Source organism: Olea europaea, unplaced genomic scaffold (genome assembly GCF_002742605.1).
Source record: "Olea europaea var. sylvestris unplaced genomic scaffold, O_europaea_v1 scaffold456, whole genome shotgun sequence".
Lineage (NCBI taxonomy): Eukaryota > Viridiplantae > Streptophyta > Magnoliopsida > Lamiales > Oleaceae > Olea > Olea europaea.
This window is the reverse complement of record NW_019262870.1, coordinates 130948-148294: the sequence shown is the minus strand read 5'-3', so window position 1 is coordinate 148294 and position 17347 is coordinate 130948. Positions and strand designations below refer to the sequence as shown.

At 30.3% G+C, this 17347-nt stretch overlaps 1 protein-coding gene across 1 annotated transcript; it reads right to left on the bottom strand.

Annotated features, from left to right (window-relative positions):
- Window positions 1-13064: 13064 nt before the first annotated feature.
- Window positions 13065-14268, bottom strand: LOC111388132 (transcription factor PRE6-like). Its single transcript, XM_023012808.1, has 2 exons — window positions 13857-14268; window positions 13065-13435 (listed from the first exon to the last, which is right to left on the bottom strand). The coding sequence occupies exons 1-2, from the start codon at window positions 13980-13982 to the stop codon at window positions 13283-13285; spliced, it is 279 nt and encodes a 92-aa protein (XP_022868576.1). The 5' UTR covers window positions 13983-14268; the 3' UTR covers window positions 13065-13282.
- Window positions 14269-17347: the final 3079 nt, after the last annotated feature.

Here is a 17347-nt window from a genome sequence, read left to right as displayed (position 1 = left end):
ATGGCAGCAGTTAAAAAGACAGTTTCATGACAAAATGGCCACTACAAAGAAAGTGGGTAGTTATAGGGCGATCAAGCAGTTTTTTTTAGAGCAGTTAATCACAAAGGGATCGCCTATGAAGTATAAAAGGGAGAAAGAACTTAGAAGAAAAGGACCGAATCCAAAACTCTCGAACAGAGAATATGTAATTTTCATTCCTTTAGCTTTTAGACTTAAACATTTCCTTTTCTGTAACTCGTGTGCTTGCGCCCCTTGGAGGCACGTTGTTTTCCGTTTCCAATTGTAAAGTTCATCGCCAATAAAAAGAACACCCCTTTTTGGGACTTTGTCTCAAGAGGTTTCGTCCCTTACACAATCGTCTGATCCTCTTTAATTGTTAGCGAATTAACACGCGCGAAACAGATTCATAGTCACAACTTCCCCAGCAAATGAAACAAACAAGTGCTCGTGCGAATGCTGGTAAAATAGTAAATGAATAGCTGAAATTAGCAAGGGGCTAAGCATACATATTGAATAAAATAAAAGAAATATGCACACACTTGGACCCGTTTCATCTTCAAGGTTCTATGAAGTCCGCTTCTACAGATCAATGCATACAGGTTGATCCACAATGGTGGCTCCCTGTGATACACTACAAAGGCATTCGACTCGACATATAAAATTCATAAGAATAGTGAAATTTAACAATAAAGTTGGGCAAGAAGATGAAGATCCACATGACAGCATAATTTCTTGCCCAAAGGGGAAAAATAAAACACAAAGTAGGCTTCAATAATATTTAGGTACCAGGCATAAAATGTGTGCAACCAAATATTAATCCATATTGAATACAAGATAAAATGGTGTAGATAGTTTGCTTCTAAAACACTTAATTAGCATTTATTCCCATTTTTGAGGGGCAAAATATCATTTATAAATTCAAACAAATAAACGACAAGAGAACTAAAGCAAGAGAACTAAAGTTCTTGTGGTGAAGTACATGAGCCATATGAAAACAAATGATAAACAAAAAGTTCATGTCAACAGAATGGTAAAATAGAAGACATGAAATGAAAGGGAAAATTACAAAATACACCCTCTATACTGTGTGTATTTGCACCTTACACACAACATTTTTTATTTTACATTTTCTTATTATTCTTTATTAAATGGTAATAAATGACACCTTTTTCTAAAAAATTACAAATATATCATTATAAATGGTTAAAAATACCGAAGTACACATATCTAAGAATAAAAAATTTCGTCCTAAATTATGTAACAGTTCACATTTTTAACTGTTCTATAATTTTTCGAAATTTCAAACTACTCTCTTCTTCATCTAATTTTTTTGTTCCCTCTTTCACGTATCTCACCACGAATTTGATGTAATGCAGAATGAATTAGACTTTATAAAAAAGTGGGACCCGCACGAGCAAAAGTGGGCAACTTCTCAATTTTTGGAGAAATTTAGAGTTGTTGGTTTTTGGCAAAATTTTAGTCAAATTTGATTGGAAATGAGCCATGTAACAAGAATGAGCACATTTGCTCCTAACGTAGGGCCAATTTTAGGCAAATGCCTTCTTTAGGCTTTCATTTAAGAATTTTTTTCCTTTTTTGTAATTTTTGTTTTGGTTATATCTTAATCAATTTAAGTCAAATTTGAATTCTATTTGTTGGAAAATAATTATGAAGATAAGGACTTTCAATTTTAGACGTTATCTCAATTTTTTTCCATTTTTGAAAAAAAAAAATCTTTTTTTATTATTATTTATTTTTTCTACAAATTTTCTTGGGTTTTCGCTATATAAAGCATTGTAAGCCCTTTGTAGTTGCATTAATTGAGAGAAATATAAAGTTTCGTGAGTTTTTCATCTTTGTGAGATTTGTTCATCTATTCTATAATCTTCCGCTATGTCAAAATTAAAATTTTTAGTGTCTCTTGATTAGATTACTGATATATATATCAAAATTTCAAGATGATTTGATCAATAAAAAATTTATTTTAAAAATCGATTGCAAAGTTTCAAAAGATGTAAAAATACCTTGTTTCAAAATAGGTGATATTGGTTATTTCCTGGATGTCTGCTGAATAGACGTTGGTCAGCCGTGTTAGGTGGTCCCGTTGGGTGGTCCCGTTTGTAGGCTTGGTAAGAACCCAGTTTATCCTATTTTACTGTTTTTATTGTGTAAAATTATTTTAATTTCATTTATTCAATTATGTCTTCGGTTTCAAATTGGCTAAGGAGATCTAGGTCTAGATATAGACAACAAAATCAAAATGAAAATAGATCAAATGTTTTTCAAAGTGAAGAAGAAGTTGATAATTCTTCAATTGTATCTACATCTACATCAAATGATTTCAATTCAAATGAACTTCAAATTGCTTAAATTGAACAACAACTTCAAAATTGAACTATTCCAAAGATAGACAAACATTCTATCTATGAAATAGGAAAATTTGATTTTACTCAAAATTATGTTATCAAAACTTTTGAGCAAACTATTTCAATCAACAGTTCAAATGCATACATTAATTTATTTTCAAAAGAATCAATTGAATCTCATAGAAAGAAATTTAAATACCTTCATGTTGATTTAGTACAAATTGCTGTCAAACCATTGTTTAGACTTGGTCTTGACATTCCAATTCTCATTACTCTTAGAGATAAGAGACATCTCAATTTTAAAAACTCTCTACTTTCACTTCTTGAATCAAATCTTGAAAGTGGTTCAGTTTTTTCAAATTGTTATCCAAATTTTTCAATAAAACTTTCTGATTGAGCAGTTCTTAATGCTCTAAATCTTCATATTCAAACTAAAAACCTTGAGTTTGATAGTCGATCAAATGCTTTTGCTGTAATATACAGGATATATTATAAGCTTATGAATACTCAACTCAATATTGGCTCTCTTTGTTCTTCTCCAAAAGAAGAAAGTCTTTTGGTTGAAGTCAATCTTTTTCATTCAAGTGTCGAAATTCCAAAAAGAATTCCCTAGAATCTTCAATCCAGAGGTTTAGAATGGAATTTTGAAAACATTCAAACTCCAGTTCCAGCTCAAACAAACACTACTCCAAACGAGATTTTAACTTTTTCTAATGGAAAAGCTAAAGTTATCTGTCAAGGATCTTCATCTAGAATTCAAAGATCTTACTCTTCTAGATCTTCTAGATCTGAAGAAAGAGTTAAGAAAGAATTCCAATCATCAAGAAATTCTACATCAACATCTTTCAAAGGAATTGATTTTACTCCTACTATTCCAAATCTTTTTTATCAACCTAAAGAAAAAAAAGAAGATATTGAGCAACCAGAGTCTCCTACTTTTTCCAATATGATTCCTCCTTCAAATTTTGATCTCGATCATCAATGTAATGTTATTTCTTCTGAGATTGATAGAAGAAAAGAATTCAAATATGATCAAGATATTCAAGTAAAAAATTTTAGAAAACTTTTTCGTCAAAGTTTTTCTTCAAAACAAAAAGAACAATACTCGGAAGATTATTTTAAATCTTTTACAGAATTAAGTTTTTATGATTGGATTCAAATAAAAGTTTTTGGCAAAAAACCAGAAAAATCTCAAATTTTTACTTCAAAAACTCCTTCTAAAACATGGAAAACTCCAGAAGGAAATACTCTTCAATCAATTCATCCTCCTATGCAAGAAATATTGTTTTCTCATGGAAAAACAGAAGTACTTGCATCTCCACTCAAACGCATCCCAAATCTTAAGGAACGATCTGACGAATCTCAGGTTGTTGCTAAAGATATCAAAAATATTCAAGCTCAGAACAATTATACTAATGTTGTTCTTCAATCTGTTTGTTCTCAACTCAATCGAATTGAATCAAATTTTGAATCTGAAACTTCTACTGCTTAAAAGAATTCTTTTACAGAATACAGAGACAGTAAGAATAAAGAAAAGAATTTGACAAAACCTTCGTCATCTTCTACAATTTTCAAAAATGATGATATTATTCCAACTTTTGGAAAGTCATCCACTCTTCAAACAGAAAGTGAAGTTCTTTCAGAACTTGTTACTCAATTAAAGAATTTTCATGTTTCAAAAAATATCAATATTATTGATGAAATTGAATCTCAATTTATTGATGAAAAATTCGATTCTATCAATAAACTTAGAAAATCTGATTATCAAAATATTCCAAAATTTTATCCTCGTCCTTCATTCCCAGGTCAACTTTTCGAAGAAAAGTTGCCTCCTCAAAGATCTTATGATGGTAATTCTGATGTTGAATGGAACATCGACGGACTTACTGAATTTCAAATTATCAATTTACTTGGACAAATGACCATTTGTTACAAAACCTTTTTGGCTAAAGGAAATTCAAGAATTGAAGCTACAAATAATATTGTTCTTGGATTCACTGGACAGCTCTCTCGATGGTGGGATAATTATATTTCTCAAACTGAGAAATCAATTATCTTTTCCTCTGTCAAACATGATGAAAGTAACAGTATTATTCATTCTGAAAATGGACAAGAAATCAACGATAGTTTTACTGTTCTTGGTTTAACTATTCTCAAACATTTCATTGGTACCCCAGAAAATCTCATTCAACTTCAAAATGATATTCTTATGAATTTAAGAGGTCCAAAACTTCAAGATTTTAGATGGTACAAATATAATTTTTTATCTCGTATCATGATTAGGGAAGATTGTCAACAATCTTTCTGGAAAGAAAAATTTATTCAAGGACTTCCAAAACTCTTTGCTGAGAAAGTAAAGAATGCTATATTCAATGAATTTGATGACCTTCAAATGCTTACTTGTGGTGAAATAATTAATTTCATCAATAAAGAAGCTCTCAAACTTTGTAATGATATGAAACTTAAAGCTAAATTGAAATCAGAAAAGTCTCAATCCAGAAACGAATTGGGATCATTCTGTGAACAATATGGTTTTGAGAATATCATTCCTCCTTCAAAATCAAAGAAAAACTTTCAAAATAGAAAATTTTCAAAAAGGAAATACTTCAAAAATTCTCCGGAAGAATTTTCAAGAAAAAAGAAATTTTCAAAAAGAAAATCTTTTCAAAAAAAAATTTCTAAAGATTCTTCAAAAATTACTTGTTGGAAATGCAATAAGTCTGGTCATTATTCCAATAATTGTCCTCTTAAGAAGAAGATTTCTACTCTTCAAATCGATGAAGATACTAAGAATCAACTTCTTAATCTTATTCAATCTAGTTCTGATAATGAGTCTAACTCTGAACTAGAACAAGTTTCCATCCATCAAGAAGATTCAGATTATGAATCTAATCAAAATTCTGATTCTAGTTCCTCTTCAAATGATAAAGAAATTTGTGGTTGTAAACCTATAAATGTTTTATCAAAAGAAGAAGAAATTATTGAAGATATCATTGATAGGATTGATAATCCTAAACTCAAAAAGAAATTTTCATCTCTTTTACCTTCTACATCAAAAGAAACTTTTGATGATATCAATATTTCAAATATTTTGAAGCGTGCTCAAAAGGAACTTTCAATAGGTTCTAAACTCTCAATTCCTGATCTTCAAGGAGAGATTAAGATTATGAAATCTCAAATTTCTGAACTTGAAAATCATGTAAAAGAAATTCATATGGAAGTAGTTTGCTTAAAAGCAAAAGACTTAAATAATGAATTTTATTCCAAACTCAAAGGAAAATCCAAAGTTTCTTCAAAATCATCTTCAAAACAACCTTCACATCATTCAGAATCATCTTCTTCTGAATTTTCATCTACTTCAAAATTTTCTCAAACTGAAGAAGAAAAGATTAATGTTATTAATCGAATTCAACTTCAAAAATGATACTGCATTATGACTATTGTAGTCAACAAAGAATTCAAATTCACAACTCGTGTCCTTATTGATTCTGGAGCTGATCAAAATTGTATCAAAGAAGGTCTTATTCCTACAAAATATTTTGAAAAAACTACTGAACGCCTTTATGGTGCTAGTGGTAAAAAACTCAATATTAATTATAAAATTTCAAAAGCACATGTTTGTAATTCAAATATTTGTTTCAAAAATATTTTTTATCTTGTGAAAGATCTGGATCAAGATGTTATTCTTGGTAATCCTTTCATTGTTCAAATTTATCCTTTTAAAGTTGATTATAAAGGATTAACTACAAAAATTTTTGGAAAGAAAATTTTCTTTGAATTTTCTAATCCTCCCTCTTACAAAGATGTTAATTCTTTAAAAGAAGCTGCAATTTCAAAAATTATTCATAATATCAATTTAAAAAGAAATCATATTCAATTTCTTAAAGAAGAAATTCTTTTTCAAAAAACTGAGAAAAGATTAGAAGAAGATTCTTCTCTCAAAAAACAAATTGACGACTTGCAAAATAAAATTGAACAAGAGATTTGTTCAACAATTCCAAATGCATTCTGGGATAGAAAGAAACATGTTGTTTCTCTTCCTTACAATTCTGATTTTCATGAATCAAATATTCCTACAAAATCTCGTCCTATTCAAATGAAAAAAGAATTGCTTGATTTTTGTATCAAGGAAATCAATGATTTACGTGAAAAGAATTTAATTCGCCTAAGTAAATCTCCATGGAGCTGTTCAGCTTTCTATGTCAACAATTCTGCAGAAATTGAACGAGGTGTTCCCCGTTTAGTTATAAATTACAAACCCCTCAATTCTGCTCTTCAATGGGTTCGTTATCATATTCCTCAAAAGAAAGATCTTTTGAATCGTCTTTCAAAAGCTATCATTTTCTCAAAATTTGATATGAAGTCAAGATTCTGGCAAATTCAAATTAAAGAAGAAGATAGATACAAAACAACATTTAATGTTTCTTTTAGACAATACGAATGGAATGTTATGTCATTTGGTCTCAAAAATGCCCCTTTTGAATTTCAAAAAATCATAAATGATATTTTCAATCCTTTTTCAAATTTCATTATTGTTTATATCGATGATGTTCTTATTTTTTCTGAAAATATTGAACAACACTTCAAGCATATTCATACATTTATTCATATTATCAAGAAAAATGGTTTAGCAGTTTCTGCTAAAAAGATTGTTTTATTTCAAACTAAAATTTGTTTTCTTGGACATACTATTCAAAATTCTACAATTATTCCAATTCAAAGAAGTCTTGATTTCACTGACAAATTTTCAGATTAAATTAAAGATAAAACAAGTTTGCAACGCTTTTTAGGTTGTGTCAATTATGTGGCCGATTTTATCAAAGATATTCGTCAAGTCTGTGCCCCATTATTCAAAAGACTACAAAATAACCCTGATTATGAATGTACGCATGCGGTCCAAAAGGTGAAAAAATTAGTCAAAAATATTCCCTGTCTTTCAATACTTGACCCCACAGCCTCAATTATCGTTGAGACAGATGCCTCAAACTTAGGATTAGGTAGAGTACTAAAGCAAATCCCACTAGAGTCATCTCAAAAACAGTTAGTCAGATTTCATAGTGGTGTTTGGTCTGGCCCTCAAAAGAATTACTCCACTATCAAAAAAGAGATTTTTTCAATAGTTCTCTGTATCTCAAAATTTCAAGATGATTTAATCAATAAAAAATTTATTTTAAAAACCGATTGCAAAGTTTCAAAAGATGTTTTACAAAAAGATGTAAAAAACCTTATTTCCAAACAAATCTTTGGAAGGTGGCAGGCAATTTTGTCCTGTTTTGATTTCGAAATTCTATATATTCAAGGAAAATCAAACTTCTTGACAGACTTCCTCACAAGAGAGTTCATTCAAAAGAGTGAGAATGAGTTAGGCTAAGCAAATTGAAGAAGAAGAGGATCATAATCCTTTTCAAACAAAAACTTCAAGAAAGAAGAAAAGTTCAATACCTTTCTTCGAAGATCCCTCAAAGGATCAAAATGAAGCTTCATCTTCCTCAAACACCCTTTCAACCTTTGTCAAAAAACCTGATCAAAATAAACTCAAACAAAAAGTTGAGTCTTCAACCCCTTCAAACTACAAAAAGGCCGTCCAAAGTACCGGAAAACTTCCTCAAATCAACCCTTCAAATACTTTCAAATATTTTACCAAGAATATTTTCGAAATAGTCCTTGATATGGAAACCTCTTGGCCCAATAGATACATTGGCCTCGATGAATGTCTTTCAAGTATCCTCCCTCAAAACTTTTGGTTCATGCCTTCCAACATTCAAAAAATCCGAGAATATTATGAGAATATCCTTCTTTTGACTGGATCAGCCATAATTTCTCATACTCCTGAACCAAAAGACAAATCAAAAATCATGTTTTCAAAAATCAGTATCACAAGAGTTCTGTTTTATGAAGACTGGGGACAGAATCCTTGGGAAGAAAAGAGACTTCGTCTCTCAAAAACGTTTTTCACAACTCAAGAAACTTTCAATTATTTTGATTACCAGAATACTTGGTATAAGGTTCTTCTTTTTAGACCTATTACTCATTCTTGGTTCATTCTTTTTAATCAAAATTTTAATCCTCATCTTCCAAGTTGGTTTCAAACATGATTCTTGTACCATGGACTTGAAGAGCAAATTTTGCCTGGTCTTCCTCTTCAAGGATTTGAATACTTCAAAAATGAAGCAAAACCTTTTCTAAAGTTTCAAGAAAATCTTTTGTTTCAGTTCGCATTCAATATGAAAGTTTCCTGGATCTTTTGCTGGGATTTCTTTCAATATCAAAATTTCCAAGATGATTACTCTGCTCAAAAGATCACCAGACGTTTCAAGATCAGATGGTGGTTAAAATTCAAAGAAACAAACTATTGCCCCAAAGCAGTTCAATCATGGATTCAAGAACAAAGAAATTTAGGTGTACCTAAATTCTCAAAAAAAGGAACTAGAAAGTCGAGCTGATTTTTTGACTGAAAAATAAAGAATCATTGCAATATTATCAAAATGTAAAGATCCTAAGGAGTTCTTAGAAATTTATGAACAAATTTCTAAACAAGGATCTTCAAAATCAAATAAATCAGATGATGAACAAGATGAATCTCAATTTTCTCAAGAAACTGATAATGGTGATAACTTAGTTGATCTAGGTGATGACTATGCAGAGTTTCTTGCTCAAGAAAAAGCCGCAAGAAAAGCCTCAAACAAATGACTACATGGACCCAGCTTTCTTGACGATTTGAGAAATTCAACGGTCTATAGATCAAGAGAAATTCTCCTCAATCTCTGTCCAATCAAAAAATTGTGGTGCAAATTTTGTCAAGATTCCACTCAAGTTTGCCGACAGTATCAATCACTACTTTAATAAAGAAAAGATTACTTTATTAAAGGAAGTCAAAAGTTGGAAACTTTTGTCAAAAGAGGGCACTACTTTTCAAGATTCTTCATTATGATGTCCTCCACTCTTCTTTTCAAGATTCTTTCTCTCAAATGAAAGAAATTTCATATCCGAACTTCATTATAAGAAGAGCTCAAGATTTCATTTCAAAGCAGAGTGAATTCAGAGCGAATAAGAAGTTTAATTCTCTTTGTAATTTATTCTCTCAATTATTTTCATTTTCAAGAATTTTGTAATTCTTCTTTCATTTTCAATAAAATAATCTATTTTCATAAATTTCTGTTCTTCTATCTCATCTCCTATTCCCCTGGGTCTTATATGGTATCAGAGCCATAAGTGAACAAGTTAGAAAAGATTTAATTTTATATAATAGACACTGTTCAAAATAGGTGAAATTGGTCTATTTCCTGGATGTCTTCTAAATAGACGTTGGTCAGCCTGTGTTAGGTGATCCCTTTAAGTGCCGCACATAGAACTTTTGTCTTTGATGATGTGTTCTTCTACTATACATCTAAAGATCATGTTATTAGAATATAATATATTAGTTTATTTAGATTTTCATAACCTTCGAACAGTTTCTAGAAGCTTGATCAACGAAGAAAAGTACTGATAAAAATTTACCTCGCATTTGGTGAGAATTAAAATTGGATTTTTAGTAGATTTTGATAAAAATTAAAATTCATTATTTAAAAATTGTTGATCTCATGAAATATACGATTAAATTAATTATTGACTTTTAACTTAAAATTAAAATATAGATTTTAATCTCAATAAAATAGGGGCTTAATTATATATATTCTCACACACAAATACATATGGAATAGCTATGAATTCTATCAAAAGAACTATGTTGGGAAAAATAATTTTGATTAGTTTGATCACTAATTTTGTATCTGAAAATGAAACAAGCACAATATTATACTAGCCTAATCTCTCGGGTAGTGATAGATGTTTTATTTTTAATTCTATTTTTTTGACTGTCCATTTAAATATACATATATTATTCTATTTAAATATTAAAAAAATTATTTGTTCTTGGAGGCCGCACATGTTGGATCTGTCGAGAATTATTATTATTATTATTACTTTTTTAGTAGATAATAGTTTTAGGTTATACGCTTGCATCTCTTGTAGCTCATTTGGTTAGAACTTCCTTGTACAAATTGGAGGTTCAGCATTCGAAATCCTTCCAAACCAATTTATTTTGCAATTTCTATATTTCTACAATTTTTACCGAAACTGATGGAGGGGATTCAAACCTACAACCCCTCTTTAAGATAATTGAAAGCTTAATCATCATGGCATCTGTTTAATTTTGACACTAAATGTAATAGAATAATATACACATTCCATTTTAGTAGTTTTAGGATTTGAATCTATGCTCTTCCTTTGAATTATACAAAACTTGGCCACTATGTTATTTGATGAATATTGTCAATATCTATACCAAAATTATATATGTTTAGTTTTAGTAAAATAATTATTATACTTAATTTTTAATATTTTATTATGGCCGACAATTAAAGACCAACAACTGTCCGTGCTCACTCAAAATTTTGGATCAACCACTGTCCACCAGCTCTGTTTCAACAAAGACCACAGACATCATTTTTATTTTTATATAGTCTTTCAAATCTTAAGTCTTCGTGCACAAGAAATTTTGGTGCAAAAGAATGTTGGATGCAAAGTTGAATCAATCTCCTGGCAGTCATGTTGGAAAAAAAATAAAAAAATTGCATCTTTGATTGAAACTCAAAGTTTGGCGATCCCAATGCAATATGAGGAGGTACAACAATGCGAAAATACTGCTATGCCATTTCAAATTCAAACACTTCAACAAATTCACATTATAGAGTCCTGTGAAGTCATTTATAATGCTAGCCTCCCAATCAATTAATGAAATAATGATATGTAGCACCCCTAGTGCTTATAATAAATAGTCTTTAATTTATTGAATAATGAAACATTGGATCCTATTGCCACTTAAACTGATGCTAGTTGAGCCATCAACATAACCTATCAATTCCAACAATGTGCTTCCATTTTTTTGTCACAGCTTTCTACCTCCAAATTCTCTCAAGTGTTAGCTATCCAAAATTGGGAATTACCCAAATGATCACTGAATTTTGTAAAAAGTTTTCACGGGGTCACTGAACTTTGAAATCATCCAATTCATTACTAAACTTTGCAAAATATTTCTATGAGGTCACTGAACTTTAAAAATCACTCAATTCATCACTGAACTTTGTAAAAGGTTTCTCAGGGGGTTACTAAATTTAGTGACCTCTGGAAAACTTTTTGCAAGGTTTAATAACTTCGTAGAAACCTTTTGTAAAGTTCAGTGATGAATTTGGTGATTTTTAAAGTTCAGTGACCTCGTGAAAACCTTTTGCAAAATTCAATGATGAATTTGGTAATTTTTAAAGTTTAATAACCCCGTAAAATCTTTTTGCAAAGTTCAATGATCATTTGGGTAATTCACTCCCAAAATTGGGGTTGGGATCTAGGCAATGTGCCTACTACCTTTTTCCTTTAAGGACCCATTCGCCCTTCACATTTTCTGTACTCACGGTTCTACCCTTGTCACGAACTGCTTTGGACTTTGCACCGCTTCATGCCCATCAGAATTTCTTTCTTTCTTTCTTTTTCTTTTTCTTTTTCTTTTTTTCGTTTTCTAATTGCTGTCCTTTATTTCTTTTTCCATAGGAAGGCATTATCTTGCAGATGAATTCTTGCCAAAATCCAGCTTGCCTTCCTCATCTTCATATTCATCAATCCATAAAGCTTTTTCAATTCTTTTAACATGTAAGTTTCAATGCAAACCCTTCCATTATTTAGGGCTATTATGATTCGACAAAATAAGGTAGGCGTCAAGTTATTACAGTCAAAACCATAATTTACATAAAAAAAGGAAAAAAATAGAGCTGAAGATAGATACACTCAGTTTTTACTTACAAGAAAATTTGATGCCCCAGTCACACGTTAGTGCATCGAATCAAGGTTGATTGTGTACGAGTAATATTGATGCTGCATAGAACATTTTATATTTTCAATTCTCTTCCATTAAAAATTTAGGACAAGGGACACTGGACATTAAAGGGTGCATGCATGTATTAATAGCTTTCATATGTCCATATAGGTAAGTAAGTAGTGGGGACACTTGAACTTACATTCTGCCCTTATTTGAACTAAATTTTTTCATAAGAAAGTATTTTTGAATAGTGTATTTATGAAAAATGTGTGATTAAAAAATAAGAAAAAGTTGTAGATTTGCATGTAATTTTATTTTATTGAAGAATATGTGGTTAAAATGAAGTGTATTATTGTTTAAACTTGTATTTTTTTAAAAGAACACAAGTCAAACAGGGCTTCTATGTCTGTTATGATTTCATATTAAACTATTTTATTTAATAGTATATTTGGTATGAGCGTGTTAATATTATTAAATTGTCGAATTTAATTATTATTAATGTACAAAACTGTTATTAGGATTTTAAATTATTCTAAAAAAGAGAGATTAGGAAAAATAGGGTGTGCAATTTCTTGTAAATTTCTTTTGTAATAATGAAAATACTACAGCGGGGGAAGAGGATGTAGCCTCACATTAAAGTAAACTTCTATAAATTTTTCATATTCTTTTGTGTAATTATTTTCTCTGTGCAACTTTATTATTTTTGGTGATATAGAATTAGGGTTACTAATTCTCAATATATATATATAACACAGAGTGAGTGGGTTGGGGGGAAGGGGGATGTCAGCAGCATATATGCAAGTAGGGACCTATCAGGATCAATACAATCAGAAACTATTCCAAAGTAGGCATATCATAAGTTTGGAACTGAAAATAGATAATATATCTTCAATCCCTTTTATTATATTCTTATATTTGACTTAGCAAAGGCAAGTCTATGACGTAATATTAATACACAGAGGAGACAATGGAGCTTAAACTAGTTAAACTCCTAAGGTGGGCTATATAATGTAGTAACCAAACCCTAGACATTAACAACCCAGAAAGTACAAGCATCAAAGCTCTAAGTTCACATTAGTAAGCTCCTAATTATGGCTGCTTGAGCACTGTCACTGTCTGTCGATTCCAAAAGCTGCGATAATCGATCGCTCAGGTCATCCACTTCTCTGTGTAAGTTCTTAATGTAGTTACATGTCTCTTGCAACACCTTTGAGGCTGAAACCTGACATTGTTAGACATGACTAGTTAGATCAGGATAGAGATAAATTTCATACACACTCCCACTCTTTGTTTAAATGTATGTTTCATATGCAATATAATGAAGAATATTTTAGCTTATTTTTCATTCTTAGTATTATCCTCTGCTATGCAGCCTCTTGTCTTGTGCTATGCAAACCTCTCTATTTGAAACCCTCTCTGTTATAAACTGTAGGTATGCCATGCAGAGAAATGTTTACAGGGAATTCATAGTCCCACAACTCAAATTTTCAATTAAATGAGTTCATGATCCATGGACATGCTCGTATATACTATTTCTGACTAAAGAAATAAAGTAAGTGACGTAATTTTTTTGGTCCCTACGATATGCGCTCGCTTGCACACAGACGTATATTATAAAGAAAAGAACAAAAATTTTAATCAACCTTTTCTGAATGCCTATTGCGGACCTCAGGAATAAGTTGTTGCAATTTGGACACAAGATCGGCGATCTGATCTTCAGTTATCCTGGAAACTCCTGACTGCCTCGACTGAGATCTCCTGCTAGACATTGTCAGAAAGTAAATGTAGAATGAACAAGATAGGAGAAATAGGATGATGAAAGCTAAGAATTTTTTATTTTTTTTTCCCGGAAAACTTAAGACTTTGATTGTCTATGAAAGAAAGTGGAATGCAGGGGATAAAGTGGGATTTAAATTAGGAAAGAAAGGTAACTATTTGAGACAAGTTATGGACAGAGAGATAAGGAAGGCATGAAGGGCAGGTAAAATGAAATTTAACACTAATGAACAAGTGTTGGAGGTGATGAAGACAAGTGCTTGGGAGAAAGCAAAAGGCCATGGTATTGTTTTTAAATACACACATGAAGAGAGAGAGAGAGAGAGAGAGAGAGAGAGAGCATACATACATGTATACATACAACATTTAATGATACGTATAATCCTATCAAACAGTTAGCTCTTGACTATAATTATTTGAAAATTCTTTTTCTGCATACTTATTTTCAACAAGACATTAACACAATAAAATATTAAGTACATAAACCTAAAACTTTTCCTAACTTTTTAACTATACATTCTCCTAAAAATCATTATTCAAAACATTGTTTTTACCAAATAATGACAATCAAACAGAGACTTAAACTTTTAATTCAAGAGGTTCAACATGGTTTCAAAGCAAATAAATATTATGAGTTCAAGTTTTGTCATCACGCGTTTAAATGAATTGTCCACATATTAGGTTTTAATGAGAAAAAAATCTCATACACGTGAGAGAACGTGTTGATGACAATATTTAAAGGGAATAAATATAATTCTATCTCACATCATAAATTTTTATATAATTCTATTTAATAATATAAACTTTTAGTTCAAACGTCTTTAATAATGCATAGGGATAGGAGAGAGGGGGTGGGGGTGAGTGTGCCCATAGTGTCATTCTCTATATGTTCCCCAAACTGCCAAACTGGGGTTTGAGATTCAAGTGGGTTCAGAGATATTTGGTTGTTTATCAGCCAACTTTGGGGGCCTCTTTGTGCTATTCTAAGCACGCAAGCCCATGTTATATTATTAGCTTATGTCACTTGAATAAGAATAAATTAAATGGTTCAAAATTTTAGTTATTAGAGGAGATATCTATTTTAGGTTTCATTTGCTTTTTAATTGAAGTTGTAATGCATGTAATATGAGAGAGAGAGAAAGGTGCGTTTATTTATTTTAAAAGTTACTCATCAACCTAAATTACATACATTCGAGGAACGAAAAAAAATCGATTTAAAACCTATTCAAAATACATTTTAGAGACCATACAGTAAAATAAAACCACTTGGCCAAATTGAAAAATAGGGAGTGAATAGATAAACTATTGTGTCAGAAAATAATTGGATGTTTTTGTTTTAATTTTTCAAACTGCTCAATCATACATCGATATGTGTCTCATCTGAATTTAAGCCTAAATGTGTAGCTTGATTGGTACAAGTATGCCATTGTTGACTAGTTTGCATGCATGATCTGTATGATTTAAAAAAAAAAAAAAAGGCCCCAAATCAAACACGTGATGTCTGGCAAACTCTGTGTTATATTGACAAGATTCCGCGACTATGCATAGTTTAAATAACTGTGTAATCATATTTTAAATAGTGAAGCTACAATTATTAATTTGCCAATTAAAATATTATTATGTGCGGAGATAGAGATAATCCTGGGCTGTCAAAACAAAAGAAAAGACCATGTAACAACACTAGAATGTCCTAAATAAACTATCTATATATGAGACTTGTTTCTAGTATATATTGTATATATCTACTCTAGGTTCAATTATATTTTTAATTATTTGATAAATTTTGTGTACATTTTGCTTAATATCAATTAACTTTATTATTAATATCAATCAAGAAGCACGAAGATTTTTACAGTTCACAAGTTATAGCGTGAATAAATCTCGTTAATTACTAACTAGCATCTTGTTGCTATAGGTATAACACGAATCTTAAAAAAAGATTTATGTGATTTAATTCGAATTTATGCACAACAAATGTAAAGACTCAAAATTCACTTTTCTAGTATGATCTTTATCTTATAATTCATTTCTACGTGCAGAACTTACACTGTTTAATGTGTTGTCGGTAATGAAATGTCATAATATGCACTAATTATTAATATTTATTCATCAAAACATCTTTTAATAGAAAGTACTGATTCTATACAGATGTTTAATTAAATAAAATCAATAATGATGCCTAACTGGTTCTATGTGGTGTTTGATTTTTGGTCTCGAACTTTAGCACATTGGGAACGACTATTTCTAAATCTCTGTTAAAAATACTAATTAAAAAATATATATATCTGTGTCGATTATTTTAATAAATCAGAGATTTGTCATTTTTATTTGTGTGTGTGTGTGTTGATTATAATTTAATAAATCAGACATTTATCATTTTTTTTTTCTTTTTTGATCTTTCAATTGTCTTTATTAGATTTAATGACAAACAGTGTATGGTAGTTGGTATGACTTGTTCAAGTTGTCTTAGGATACCTTCGATCTATATTTTCACAACAAAATCAAATAGTTAGGGAAAGTTGGCCACCTGGCTTCCCTATTGAGCCTTCAAGTAAGAAAACCTTCCTAAGTACATGAAACATGGACAAATTATACAAGATTAGGTTTTGAAGATAAGGTAAAATGAGTAGGGTTTGGCAATAACTATACATCGTTTTGAATTTTTTTTCCACCCTTAGTTGATTAGAACATTCTAGGCTTGAACATGTATAAATATTGTCCTTCGAAAAAAAGAAAGAATTTTACCCTTGATTGAGAAAGAATGTTCATTTACTAAATAATTTGTTTGTACTATTTATGAGTAGAGTTTGGCAATAGCTATATATCGTTTTGAATTTTTTTTTTTTTTTCACTCCCTTAGCTTATTAGAACATTTTAGGCTCGTATGTGAATAAATATTATCCTTCAAAAATAAGAAAGAATTTTACCTTTGATCGGAAAATAAGGTTCATTTGCTAAATAATTCATTTGTACTACATGTATACAGAGCGAATAATGCATCTTCACGTATGACACACAAATGTACAAATTATCAATCAAGTTGGATTATATTGTTTATTAATCTATTATTATTATTGTTGTTGTTGTTGTTGTTGTTTAATATGCACGGCAATAATTAACAAAAATCAAGATAATAAAAAAGGGTAATTAGTAGAAAAAGTCCCTGCATTTCAATGTTAACGTGCAAAACATCCCTACCTTTTATTTTTTGACATTTTCACCCCTACCTTTCACCTTTCATTGCACAAAAGGTCCTTTACATCCATTTTTTTTTAATAAAATGACATTTTTACCTTTCTATTCAAATACAACAACGAGAAAAGAAAAGAAAAATAAATAACTAATTGTAATCATAGTC